Below are 14,852 nucleotides of genomic sequence, written 5' to 3' on the forward strand. Positions count from 1 at the left end.
TGCAGGATGGGGTAGGTATGTTGATGAAACCTGGGAAGTCAAATCTAAAACCAGACTGGTGGGAAGTAATCTACTGCAAATGCACATTCTAATAGCTAGCATGATAGTGAGGATGTTTTTCTCACGCTTCCTCATCTTTCACCTCTTTTATTGTATGTTAATAGTGCTTCAGGGTGCAGTTCTGCTATTTAGCAAGATGTTGGAAACCTCAGAAACCTCTGTGTCCTTTTGAGTCTCCTACTAAATTGAGACACAGCTTTCAGGGGTGTCAGATAAACTGGGGGGGTGCAGAGTATCTCATAGATGATAATAATAATAATTAGGATGTTGAGTGAGCAACAAGTGAAACAAGTGCAGCATAGTTTGTCAGCTTTGTATCTGTATTTGTATTTGTATCTTCCTGCTTGAGAAATATCTAGAAAAATAAATTAAAAAAAAATAAATGTCATATTGATTTAGTGTTTCGCAGAAAAATCATTCAATAATACCTGGTTTACTTCAGTGAGTTTGTTTAGTTTTGGCTAAAAGCAACCTGTTAGAAACATTTTTACGCTACATTACAAGCTTTTTCAGAGACAGACTTCTTCAGCGTGTCTGTCATTTTCATTCATACATTTGAGTAATAATAACCCAAATATAGCTCATTATAAGTTGTGCCTTTAAAAAAGACGAGCAAAACCCACTGTTCTTTCTTTATCAAATGTTCCTGTTCCTTCGTGATTTGGGGGTCTTGTGGATCTGCAAATACACACTTTATTATAAAAATGTTAAATATTGATGTCGTAATGTAATTGTTTTAAAGATTTTTACATACTCTCTTGTCTTGATTTCTGTTACTTCACTAACATCTTGCTGCTTTAAGTGACTTTTGTTTTCTTCCTGACTGAAAAACACAGTTAAGCGAAAGGAATTTGACTTTGCCAGAAAAGGGAAATGTTTAAACTCTGTGTGTAACAAATGATATTCTGACTGCATTTAAAGGCAAAACAGCACTGTCGCTAAATTAAGTTTTCTGCAAACCTTAGGATGGAATCTTTGGATACTTGTACTAAATGCACTTTTTCCAATACATCTTTTCTTGAAGTACACATTTAATAAATCCTGTGCCGAGAGGTGTTAAGTACTGTTTTGCAAATTGTAGAATGACTAAGATGTTTCACCCTTTACTTCTTTGCAAATACATGCTAACTGTTTTTCAGGATTTAAATATGGAGAGACTGAGCAGCATGAATTTGGGAAGTAGGTAAATGTGGAGTTTGTGGGTACTACTAGCTCAGGTGGTTACATACTGTGAAGGATCAGTTTATTTGTACTCTTCAGACACGATGAACTCTTGTGGATAGATCTTTGAAAATGACCCACTGTATGCAAGGTATATGAGACATGTATGCCACAAATCATTAAAGGAAGTGCAACAAAAGCTATGAATCTTTTTGACGCTGATGTTAGTAACTGCTAGTAGTAATTATACTTGTAAAATATTGTCATGTGAAGAAGTTTCTGAGTTTTAAGAGATAATTGCAAACAGGGAAAAGGTGGAGGAACTTTTTCTGTCTTTTTGCTTTTCAAGGGGTATATTGCCTAGGTTGTGAAGTACATAATTTGTAAAAGATTAGGAATGAAGTTAACAGTATCCATCTACTCCTTACGTAACTTAGCATTTCTATTTTATACACCTGATCATGTTTTGGAATCCCTCATTTAGAAAAAAAATGATTATGCAAGTTCTTAAATCAAAGGACTTTCTACCCCTTCCCTTCATGCTCTGAGTATGAGGCAATTGCATGAAGTATCTTGTGTATCCCAAAGATGCACGGTGGGATTGGGGCTGGAGGGCAGTACCTGTTTTAAAACATTGAACATGAACTCAGGTGGGAGATCCATTTTTTTAAGCAACTAATATAATTTTTGATTGCATAAGCAAAAGAGTGTTGGGGTATCTTCCTACTTATGTGACATTACTAGTAGCATCCCTTGGATAATGAGTCCATATCTGGTATTTAAGAGATCCTCAAGAAGGAGTGAGGGCCATGCGTTTTCATGTTAAAAATGCACTGAAGCCTCACCTGATCACTGAACTCCTCAGGAGGTTTAGTTGACTTCTGTTAATAAGCTCCTGCTTGGGAAGGTTCTGACAATCAGAGTCACTTTTCAAACCAGCAGGCAAACGGGCTGTGAGATCTAATAGTCAGGAGTTAGACAAGGCATACTTACAAATAGGACGGTGCTTACCCAGCGGGGGGGAGTGTAACAAGTGGCCTGGAGGTTGTGAATGAAGCCTTTGTCATATTCGAGCATGTGCAGGAGTCCCTTTTACAAGATTCTGTAGTCTTTTTGTGCAGGAGGACAAACTTCAACTGTTAGATAAATGAGCTAGTGACAGATGTAAATTATTTGCCCCTTACCTAAATGCTAACAGTATGTGACGTTAGTCGAAGTAAAGACATACAAATGTGATGAAAAGACTGATGTCTATTAATAGAAAAGGTCTCTTCAGCTGCACGTGTTGGATTTAGTGCAACTGTATGCCACGGCAGTTGTGCAGCTCAATGGAAGCAGTGGCCGTGATGCATGATGTGAAGTAAACCTTGAGAGAGTTAATCCATGCAGATTTCTTTCATGTGGCGATTATGTTGTTTGCTAGGAGACAACACCAGAAGCAGCCAGGTATTAAAGCTAGTCTGATATGGATAAGCAAGGTGCAGTTGCAATGATTTCTAAACCTAGTTAGTTGTCTATGTTTCTCCAGGTGGGAGAAGGGTTTTTTAGTGTTTCTGTACCTATTCTTAATTAGGAGTAACGATTGCTCTGCATAAAACTTCAAATAAGTGGTAATATTAAAATCACAAATAAGCTGTTTGTATTTTTAATACACACTAAGCTGTGCTTTTTTTCCTTTCTCTTGTTCATACTTACACTTTTTTTTTTTTTTTTGATTAAGAGTACATTAGCAAGGGAGGAAAATTTGCTGGAAGTGTTCATTGTTTTTTTGTTTGCTTTTATACTATAGGAGGAACACACGTATACATCTTTATTCAAGATAGAGGATGTTAAATAACTTATTATTTTGGAGAAAAACTAAAGCTTTAAAGCTCCTGGCAATTTGTGTGGAAAGGGTAGTATTTAAGTGAAGGTTTTCCTGAAATGGTTTCAAAGGTCTCTGCTTTCTTCTTACTATAGTGACAAGTATTTCTAACACTTCTAGAGATCAGATGAATTGGAGAAGACCCAACAAGCAGGGAGAACAATATACCTGAAATTACAGATCATAGTTGAAAAGAATTTCTAGAGGTACTAGTTATTTAGACCTTTATGATGTTGGGCCCTTTTTCCCCAGTGTAAAGTAAATGCAGTCACTTAGGGCTTCTGTGAGGGCATTGGTGGAGAAGGGGGTGGAGGGAAACGTTTGTTTAAATGTAATAAACCTGTTCTTCCTTTAAAAGGATGGATAAGGGAAAAAACGTTGATACAATTGACAGTGTTGGTATGAGGTGTGTGTGTGTGTGTTTTTTTTGTTTGTTTGTTTTCACTCTTTGAGTGATTTTTTTTCTTGTTGATTTTTAGACCTGTTCTTAGTGATCTTCTCACTGGCTAAGTATCACCTGCTAAATTGCCAGCTTTCTTCTTAACTGCACCTCTTTTCAACTCTTTGTCAGGGCAGCATCAAGGCTTTAAGCACAACAGTGTGGGGTTTTTTTTTGTTCGTTTGCTTGTTTGTTTTTTTCCCCACAAATAGAGAGCTCTGATCTTTTCTTCTTCTGACTTGGATGCCATGTTTTTCTTGTTTGAAAAGTGCAGTGTACAGGGTGCACTTCCTGAGAGTTCTCCCCAGGTTTCTATTAAAAACAAAATACTGGACATATGAAATAGAAAATAAAATGACGAGGCCTGCATTTTGAATTACATCAATTTGGGCATCCAAATTACAAAAGTTTCTCAGATTCCCTCATATTTGCTTGTTACCTTTTAAAATTCAAGTCTGTAACTTAGGGTGCATATCTTTTCTGCAGCTATCCATGTTGATCCATCAGGATCCACTTGATGACTCCTTTATAAAAGCTCACTTAAAATAACTCATTTGATACTCAGCTAAGAAAGGCTATAAGCCTTATTGGAGAACTGCTAGACTTTCATTAAGTAGTTTGCTTATGCTCATCAGCTCTTTGGGTTATTTAAAAGGAATTATATGTTTATTGGAAAAACATGTTGGATTCAACTAGTTGTTAACAGTGTGTTGAAGTGGTCTTGGGAATCCCCAAATACTGAACTAACTCTGGTTGGCATACCAAAAATACTAAAGTCAACCACAAAATACAGTTATTTCGTAGTTAGAACTCTCAGGCAGGGACTACACTGTTACAGCTTGGGACAAGTTTTCTTTATCACCTAGGATCCACTGTCATGCCTGAAAAAGCTTAGTAATTTCACTGTAAAAACAATAATGAGTTACAGCTAGAAGTCAATAGCTCCATAGCTGTGTATATTTACTGCTTTACCAGCTTAGAAAAATATACAGAGTAGCACATAATCTGCTAGCAAAATAAAACATTTTTCCTCCAGTCCTTACTAGACTTTATGATTATAATAAGAGAGGTCTCTGGTAGTCTCCATGGAATAATTGGTTTGTATAGCTTCTTTACAAAAGGAGCCCAAAGAACGTTGTTAGATTTGAAGCCAGACAGAATTCTAAATGTCAATTAAACTATGTTAACAAATAAAAGCAGCTTTAGTTTTAAGTGAAAGTTATCCTTAGGAGACAAGGTCATATGTAATGCATGATGAACAACGATATGGAAGTTTCACCCTTTTTTTAGCCTTCATTGGTGAGCATAGACAGCTGCAGGTAGATGAGAAGTGAAAGAAACTGAGATGGAAGTATTGAGCATTCTGCATAGGAATGATGGAAGCAGTTTGCACTGTGCTGTGTTCACACTGCAGTGCTAGAAGAAAAGGAGAAAGAGGTTTGAAACTCATGTAAGCAGTATTTTTGTTTATTTGTCAGTTACAAGGAAGAGAAGAATGTGGGAGAGACTTTTAGTTGCTGTTGGGTTTGATATGGTGATGAAATGGGTTTTTAGGGCTGTTTCAGTCCTTCAACTAATATTCTTCTTAAGAGCTGCTTTGATTATCCTTCTCTAGGAAAAAAAAAAAAAGACTATTAGCATACTGTTATTTCGAACGTAAAGTGCTATGCAGCAATTTTTTTCCCCACTAGGTTATATTCAGTCAACTTACAAGTTAGAAAGTATGTTTTTAAAAGGCAACTCACTGACAGCACACATTAATTTTTAGGCAAGTGAACAGTGTGTTGTCTTGCAGTAAAGCATCTATGGATCTATAAGTTCAGTTTTCCTGTCGCACAAGGAACACTTGTACTAATGTTAATGAGATTAATTGGTCTTGCCAGACTCTACAGATGATCTGTATGCTATATCGGATTTTAGAAGTCATGAGCTTGCCCAGATTACATTTTTTTTTTAATTACATATATATATACAACCAGTTTAGCCAGTTTATGCTGCCAAATTAAACATTCTCTTCCAATTCTACAGTCTAAATCGTTAAACCAGGATAAAAGCATTTAGAGCTTAACAGTTTTTCAAATTGTTTTTAACTTCATTTATTTTATCATACAACTTAAAGGAATTTAAGATGATACAGCATCACATGACAAGACAGTGATGCTTGTATCAGAAGTTCTATATTTGAAATCCAGGAGGTGTGGAAGCCTGTAAAGAAAAAAAGCTTTATTTTTGCTTAAGATAATGCACAGTGTTCAGACAATCTATCCTGATGTTCATGATAGGCAACATTTTGTTCAGAAGTTAACTTGAAAATGAATTGCTTTCCAGCTGAAAGGTAGGAAGGCAAGAAAATTAAGGTCCTCCCTTTCCTTGCAGAGGGCCAGTTCTGTGTAGAAATCTAATGTATGTCTGTAGAAATTGTTTATTATATCCTTAGTACGGGATGAGTATAGTTCCTTCGTCGTGAATCTAGGTCAAAATCAGTTCTTCTTCTTTTTTTTTTTTATATTATTATTACTCTTCCACATTCTCTCCCCACCCCCAGTCATTAACTTTCTCACCTAAACTATGAACTGTTGGGATTTGCTAGGTTTTAATATTTCTGTTTTAAATCTGTTTTGGGAGCTCTATAATGGGAATCAGCTGGAATATTTGGCTCACCAGTGAGCTGACTTAAGAAAACACCTATGGTCTCAAAGAAGTGAGACTAATATAATTAGTAATAATAAAATAATAAGTCTAATATAATTAGAAAAAAACAGGTGATCACTAGCCACAGTCAGTAAAGCAGACGAGAGTTTGATGCTTTCACATCATTTGTCCATTGGATTCCTCTTTGTGCCCAATATTATTTCCACTGACTTTTTTTTTTTTTAATGTCACATTTCTTCTGTCTTTGAGCTGCTTCTGGAGGCTTCTTTTAGCACTGAACCTGTTTACAATTCTGTAAAAGTTGTTTTATTATTACTTTTTTGTGGAGGCTCAGCTCCGTCAAACCAAACTTACTTACCCTCTTGTATTCTTTGGTTGTGGTTGCATTACAGTAGTGAGCTGTATCACTTCTTGGGGGGGAAAGCACATCCAGTATTCTCTTTAAGGCAGAACTAGATTAGATATGCTCTTTGAGCTTTAGCAAGATGTCAGGAAAACTATTTCTGTGTTCATGATACTAGTCGAATTTAGTAAAATCTGTTGTTCTGCAAGATTTATGATGTTCTAAAGTGTTTGTATGTAAAATTTGTCGTACAACAAACATACCAGTAATGTGTAACACTGAACAATTTTAGTGGAAACATGAAAGTTTCAAAGCCGTGCATAGGTTAGAGAATACCAAATTAAAAATGTCTCTGCAAATCTAACTAGACTTCCCACTCTTCTACATCTGCATTATGTTTCAGCCCTGAATTATATGACTGAACACTTTTATCTTCACTAAATGCTTTAACTGTATCTGCAAACACCTGCTTACAGGTAGTAAAGCTTTGTGTTTTTTTTTTTTGTTTTTTTTTTTTTAATTGAAAGCTATAATACTCTTGAGTATAATTACCTCAGTTGTGACCTACTATAATGAGCTGGGAAATTTTTCATTTTAAGGAGCTGTCCAATTACATATAGAAATGAGTTCCACAGAACTTATGACCTTCAAACTGTAACAGTAAGGTCAAAATTATATATCTGGGTTTCTGGAACAAATGACCAGTGTCCAAACATTAAACACAGACTCTGTGTTTGTTCCAAACTCACACATGTAGCAGTATCTTAAGTCGTGTGGTGTGAAGTGGCTGGAAGGATTCAAGAAGAACCAGAACAATCTACCTCTTCTTTTTTCTTAAAAAAAAAAAAAAAAAAAAAAAAAAGTTATGTGCTAAAATTTGCAAGATCCTTTCTGAAGTGGTGTTCAAGAGCATGGGGAAGAGAACAGTGGAGTTGGAATCTATTTTTTGTCAGAGAAAATATCAATATTGTTCAGTTTGGCTGATAGGTATGAAATGTATAACACAGCTGCCCTGTACAGTACTGTGCTTTACCCAGTTGTGTGAAAACATCAGAGAAGGCTTGTCTTTGTGCAAGTAACATTCACTACAGCATTTTCAGTCTGTCATTTTGTAGATATAATGCATAGCTCTCTTGGGTCCCAGTCAGTGTGCTATAGATGAAAAAGGGGGTTATTTTATTTGTAGGTATCCTTTGGAATATTTGAATGAATAGGACACAATTACATAATTAAAGATTTTAGCACAGTTTATGTACAAAAGAAAAAATTTGGATTGTACAGTCCAGCATTTAAATTTCTAGTATCCTAACTTTTTAATGCTTGCCTTCATAGTTTTGGCATTGTTAATGTATGTAAGAGCCTTTTGTTTAGTCTGCAAGTTTGAATGTGGTGCTGTTTAAAAAAGATAAGCAAAGAAAAACGTAGTTTGAAGTACTAATAAAGATAAGTGTTTCATACAGATACTGGGAAGTTAGTTCTGTAATATTAAAGAACATCTGTAATAATTCAAACATGCTTTTATACATAGTTCTCAATGCAAAATCATTCTTCTTTCTCTCTCATACCTATTTCAAGCTAGGGAAGATGTTCTTAAGTGCTTGATTTTTAAGTACGATTTGAGGACTTGTTGGTTTTCCACAACTATAAGATGTTTATTTGACTCTTTAAAAACAAACGACAAAAAAGAGGCTCTATTTAAGCAAAATAAGATTATATTCTTCCTCATTCGGTATATTTCTGTAAGGAATCCCAACTTAAAACATTCAATCTAGCACAGGACATTGAAGCTTTAAGTAGCCTTGCTTTAAGTAACCAGGTCTGAACCATTTTCAGTATTAAAAAAAAAAAAAAAAAAAGCCATTTCACAGAATCACAGAATCGTCCAGGTTGGAAGAGCCATCCAAGAGCACCTAGTCCAACCTCTGACCTAACACTAACAAGTCCTGCACTAAACCATATCACCAAGCTCTACATCTAAATGTCTTTTGAAGACCTCCATGGATGGTGACTCCACCACTTCCCTGGTCAGCCCATTCCAATGCCTAACAACCCTTTCAGTAATTTTTTCTTTTTATCTATAGTTTCTTGACTAACTGTTTGCTAACCAGTTATGGCATTCTAGTGCCCATGTTTATTTCGGGGCTCTTGATTTGCCTCTGACAGCACAGAGCAGAGGTGTGGGAGGCACTTTGGAAAGGGTGCTGGGCTGGCCCTTAAGGGTCTCATCCATCTGGAAGATTTCTGTCAATGATCTACTTTTCATAGAGCTGGAATGAAGATGAGCTTTAAAGCTTACCAACTTTTTTTTTCATGCCTAGAGCAGAAGCTTGTGAGGTTTACAGCTTCTCTTGCCGTTTTTGTTTTGTTTTTGTCCCCTTGCCCAACACTGTGGTCAGGCGGATGAGCACATCAACTGGTGCAGATGTTTCATCCTCAGCCCGACACTTCTTACTCAAGCACCACAGCTGAATGTCTTTTCTTGCAGATGTCTGTCTGAGCTGTTTCAGAGAAAAGTATTCTACTCTTTCCTTATGGGCATGCTCTTTTCCTGTCCTCCTCCGTCCTGACTAGTCTATCCAGAGCAGATCTGAAGTACAGGCTGTTCACTTCTGTGTAACGGTCTTGAAATACCTAGCAGGCTAATGTAATTACATCTCACCGAATCGTCTGTTCTCTACGGTAAGCAGCCTGTTACCTGCGTTTGGGCGCTGGCACTCCAGGCGTCTCAGAGCCCTGTCCCAGGCCCAGGCCTGAGCTCTGAGCACGGTGGGGCGAGGGCTCCTCCAGAGGCCTGGTAGCACCCTGTGGCGAGGGATGGTGGCTTTGGTTGTTTGGAAGGCAGCGCTGCTCCTTGTACAACTTAGTAAGTGGCTTGTGGTCTGTATCATCTGGCTGTTTCCAGCTGATCGTGTCTGAGTCTCTCAGAAAATTCTAAGGAATTTTTTCCTTCTGTATAACAGTGGACCTGAGGACATGACTTGTAGTACATTCATGTTGCATATCATGTGCTAAACTGAGATAGCTTTGCAGTTTTTCAATGGAGAGAGAAAACAAACAAACAAAAACAAAGCAAAAACAAAAACAAACAAAAAAAACCCCTAGAATTTATAGATGCTTTAGAAAGGTTTCTGAGAAAGAACTGCTCTTCACTGTTCCTTGCATTGTTTTCCCTGTAATGGAAGATAGTTACCTGAAACATCTAAACTGTCTTCCAATTTTATAACCTGGATATATTTTTCTTATACTTGTAATTCTCAAATCTGCAACTGCTGCTTGCTTGAAGTTGACTGTTAAATTTGAGACGTCAAGCACAGACTGGGAGACAGAAACGCATGTGCTCACAGTCATGAATGTGTCTGACACTTGTCTGTACATAGCAGTGATAAGGACTGCAGTGATTTAATTTGTTGTGCTGTTCTTGTGTTGGTCAAGAGTGTGTTGTATAGGTGAAAAACATTAGTGTGGTGATACCATGTCCCATTGTCCACTATCAGTTCTGTAGTTCCACAGTCTCCAGCTCATCCAGCCACGTTGCCAGTTCCTTCAGCTTTGCTGATGAGCTCAAGTCAGGAGTTGGGCTTTTATTCTTTTCTGTTTTTGACAGGGTGTCTTACAGTAACTTACAGAGGTTTAGCCTTATAACCTTAATTACACGTGGAATGTGGAGAATGCTGTATTAGTTTTCTTTATAAAAAGGCAGCGAACTCTAATTATTTAGTTCAAGTATTAAAAATGCCTTCTGCTTTAGGACTTTGCTTAACCAAGCTACATTGAACTAAAAATAAAGCCTGCCAATAAGTTTCTTCTAATTACCTCACTGTTTTGTTTATGCTGAACCTACCTTTGTTTTGTTTGGTTTTGTCTGAATGGCCATTATTAATGTTGCATTTAATTGTGTTTCTCTTTGTTATCCTTTAGGAACAACATTTAAAATGTTAAAGGCAGTTTTAAAAAAGAGCCGAGAGGGTGGAAAAGGGAACAAGAAAGAATCAGGTATGAGTATTAATAAAATATTTTATAATGTAGATGAGTTGTGTATTATAAGTTCAGCAATTTATTCTGTTGCAGCAGTGATGCCCAGTCTTCAGGACAGAGGGTGACCAATATTGCTTACGCTAAGTGTGGGGAGGTCTGCATGCCATAGGTCTTCTGCTTTGACTAGAGTCTTTACATGCAGAGCACTCATTTTGTGCAAAAGTAGGAGGTCTGAACCAGGAGGTTCCTGGAAGTGCGTATCCAGCGCACTCATTCTGGAGCTGCTGCCAGGAAGAAGGGCAGATGAGAGCAGCTTGATCACTTTTCTTATCATAGAAATACTGCGAGCAGGATGCATGTATTGTCCTGTCAGCTTTAACATGGTCCAAAGTCGGAGGTTCAGAACCATGAACTATAAAAATCTGTTTTAAACTACTTTTTCAACTATGTTATAGCAAAAGGTTTATTATGTGTTACAGGAGATATATATGTATTGTTAGTCATGTATTTAGGAAAAAATATATTGAAATTAAGTGAAAATTTTTAAAGTTGGTTATCAAGCTTCCATCAAGTTCTGATTTTTCTTTTAACTGCAGGGGTTTTTGAAAGTAAAATTAATCATTAACAAATTTTAATTAATAGCAGAATAAGTTTTATTTTCTATTAATCTTAAATTCAGTAGGCCACTACTTAACTGTATTGTATTTCAGGGAGAAAATAATTAAGAACGCTAATTCCTGTTTTCATGGGCAGACAATGACAAGCAATGCTCTTTGAGAATAAGTAATAGTAAAAGAAGTGCAGGTGTCGGCAGCTGAGTATTAAACCTGCCTGCTTTGTGCAGGGTATGCTGAAGCCTATGTGAAGCTCTGTTGGCTAGAAACTTAAAGGATCTCCATGACAGTTACCTTTTCCCTCACAGTTCTATCTTTAACTGGGAACTACTAATTTAGATTAATATGTCTGATTTTCTGGTTAGTTTAGATCCTAAATTATCAGTAAGAGTGAATTTATGCTTTTTGGCAACACAAATTTATTACTCCCATAATAATAATAATAATAATAATAATAAAAAAGAAGTAAAAGATTTAAAAAAAAATAGTCCTTTAATGCACTAAATAAGTACTGTGCACTACAGTACATAGACTACCACATTAAAACTGTCAAAACCTTTAAAACAATGCAATCACTACATTTGCTTTGAAAAGGAAGTTAAATATATATCTTGCCATGCTACTTTTAAAACTGTACTAAATTAAAGTCCTACAAAGAAGGTTTTTTAAGTGTTGTTTTGCAAAAAGCAGTTCTGTATTCAGCTGGCAGGTAACTCAGAAAATTCTTGTGGTCTTCTGAAGTTTACACTTCACCACAGCATCTTTCGAAGTGACTGAATGATGAGAACTGTTCTAGAAAGAAAAAACCCTGAAACTAGAACAAAGATGCACAGAAGTGATCTCAGAGCAAGATGAAAGGCATCCTGTTAATATTGTATGTACCACTAACTTGAAGTTAACAGCTGGAATTGTTTAAACATAGTAGGCTAAAGATTTCAGTAGTGAGGCTTTCCCTGGTACATTTTTCTTTAAAATACTAAATGGAAATTGGTTTAACCTCAAAAGGAAAATTAGCTTGTTTGGAACGGAGCTTGGACCACACTTTAATCAAAGTCTGAAGCTTGAAAAGCCTCTCTCCTCTAGGTAAAAAAAATCTGTATTTTCTGTTTGGGGATCTGATCACATCTATCTAGAGTAACATCTGCAAAAGAAAGGGTTTCCTCACTTTGTTTTAAACAAATACAATTCTGCTATGTCCCTGAATAGAAGGGGATGTTAGGGTATATAGTTTTTACTGTTTCTTTTTTGTTTTGTTTTTCTTTGCTTTAAAAACAAAGATCTAAAGTTTCATGTATAAATTGAATGATGTGGAAATGAAATACTGGGAAAAATCAGTGAATAATTCTTGGCTGGTGAATGCTAGAGTAAGTAGAAGTGCAGGAACTTCTTTTTAAAATGAAGTAATTAATTTATGCAGTGGTTTCCACAGGTTTGGGCATATTTTGTATTTTGTATTTGAAGATATTTAGAAAAGTTTGGGGGAAAAAAATGTGTACATTCTGTTCTGTGTTACATCCACCGCTTCTTGTGAAGCTGTGTTCAGTTTCATAGTTCTGTCTGTTTTATTTCAAAGGACCTTCCAATTCTTTCAACTGTAAGACATTTCCGAGCTTCTTTTGGTGAAGGTATGAAGCAAGGCAAACAACACTGATCAGCCTGTAGAATTTATTTTTTTGCTCACTCCTCTCCATGACCCCTAAAATCCAGACAGGGAGAAACATAAATTTTTTGAATTGCAGAGTTGTCCCATTTCATGGTCCTTCACATTCCTGATGACAACATCTTTTTAAAATTTATTGACACAACTATGAAGAGACTGAAAAGGTAAGCTAATGATGGAAGTTGACTTGAGAGTTAATGTGGAAACATCCATCCTCTTAGTCACCACATCTGAGGGTAGTGCAATAGTATATTTAGATTTTTCTTTGAACTTCATGGTTGCATACATTTGATTTTTTTTATATTGACAAAGTTTTGAAAAAGTTTTCAAGTATTTCAAAGCTTCAGAATGCAGCAGGAAGTAGACGAGACAGAAAAGTTTAGTAGTGTCAAACTAAATCTGGTTAGGAAGACTTCTGTGACCTTCTTTGAGTATAACTTGTTCAGGAATAATAGCTGAAAAGGTAGTAAGATGTTAGGTTGCCACAGCTGTGTCACATTTGGCTGTATGAACGAGCTTGCACGCTTCTGCTGAGGTGCACAGGTAAATCTATCTTTCTTTGCATCCTAGTAGAAAAAGATGAAACATTGATGTACAGGATTGCAGGGGAGGAGCTCTAACTTCTGAAAGCTTTGTCTTGACTATTCATAATTGTCTCGTTCTAACTGAAGTCAAAAGTGGAAGAGGTTGAGGCTAAACGGCAATAGGTGATTCTTAAACAGAAGTAACCCCTGTTGTCCCATAGTTTTACTTGTGAATAAAAAAAAATAGCCTGAAGTCGGCATAACTTAAAGCTGTATGGGATGACTCCCATTCTTCTGAACATAACTTAATGTCTGGGTGTTAGCTACATCTTACCATTTTTGCATCTGTTAGCCCTGAAGAACCACTGCAAGTAGGAAAGAGGAGAACATACCTAAATTGAAGGCACAACTGTAGTATGAAACGGTCTGGGAAGGGGTTAAAAAATTGAAAGAAATTAAGACTGACAGTGCAAAAATAGACTGTGTGGATTTTAATGTTGAAATTGGCTCTTTTGCCCTGACATGAGGTCTTAAGAGCTGAAGATGTGCATAACATTTTTGAACCCTAACTGCTAAGTGTATTTCAATTTTTAATAACTTCTTCAATTCAAACTTATATTGAAAAGGAGGGTCACAAGAATGAGAGCTGATGCTTTTAGGAAAGAGGCTACCTTATGTGTTATACTAAAGACTACTAGAGGGCTCTTATATACACATTACCTTCTGCTCTAATCAGGTGGAAGTCAGTGTTGTGGGAATGTCACTTGTGAATGGAGAAATGGTGCCTGGTGCTACTCCAATAGCAGCATGCTAGCAGTGTGTAGTAGGGCTTGGATCCTGTAATCACTTCCATTACAATTCTTCTTTCCTACAATTGTTTAATTACTATGGGTTTATCTAGATGTATCTGGGAGGCATTGATAAGTGAGTGAGTGTTGTAGCATTAGGTAAAATCTGAGTGAAGCAAAACTTGTGTGTGTGTGTTAAAAAAAGTGCATGTACTTGTGTACGGCATGAGTACAGTATGTGTACAAGTACGTGAAAGAGGGCAGCGTTGACAGCACTTTCCATAACAAAACTTAGTGATCTTATTTCTAATCGTGAATTCAAAGACAAGGTAGTTGGTATCATATTTAGGTAAACTGATGTGCCAAGGAAGCAAACTTTTTAACAAAGCAAATTTTTGATCTGGGCATACAACTTCTGCACCTAGCTTTTCCTTTGTTTTCTGCAGTAGGAAACAGGCTTCTTTATACCCATTCAGACAGTCATTTCTATGAAGTTGATCTCAGCATTGTCTTGTACTCCTTCCTTCCAGTAAAATGATGTACATACTGGGTAAAGCACAAACCTGCGGTAGGGGAAACCACTCAATCTACACCCTTCACATGAAACTAACATAAAACTATTTTATGATTGTTGGGAATCAAACAGAAAAAGGGTGAGTGTATTAAAGTGAGTCCAGAGTTGGACGACAAAGATGATCAAGGGGCTGGAGCACCTCTCCTACAAAGAGAGAGATGGGGTTCTTCAGCCTGAAGAAGAGAACGCTGTGGGGAG

The 14,852-nt window shown here is 36.6% G+C and overlaps 1 protein-coding gene across 10 annotated transcripts in view; it reads left to right on the forward strand.

Annotated features, from left to right (window-relative positions):
* TANC1 (tetratricopeptide repeat, ankyrin repeat and coiled-coil containing 1) overlaps positions 1 to 14,852 on the forward strand; it is a gene marked incomplete at its 3' end in the record, with an annotated part of 96,742 nt that overhangs the window by 13,687 nt on the left and 68,203 nt on the right. For 8 of the 10 annotated variants that reach the window (XM_084523927.1, XM_084523933.1, XM_084523930.1 and 5 more), the window contains one exon: positions 10,438 to 10,512. The exons of the other annotated variants lie outside the window; for them this stretch is intronic. In XM_084523927.1, coding sequence (XP_084380053.1) covers positions 10,452 to 10,512 — 61 coding nt within the window. In that variant the 5' untranslated portion in view covers positions 10,438 to 10,451. Of the gene's footprint in view, positions 1 to 10,437; positions 10,513 to 14,852 lie in introns of those variants that run through there. 10 annotated transcript variants of the gene reach the window in all.

The sequence above is a fragment of the Aythya ferina genome (assembly GCF_964211825.1).
Source record: "Aythya ferina genome assembly, chromosome: 6".
Taxonomy (NCBI): Eukaryota; Metazoa; Chordata; class Aves; order Anseriformes; family Anatidae; genus Aythya; species Aythya ferina.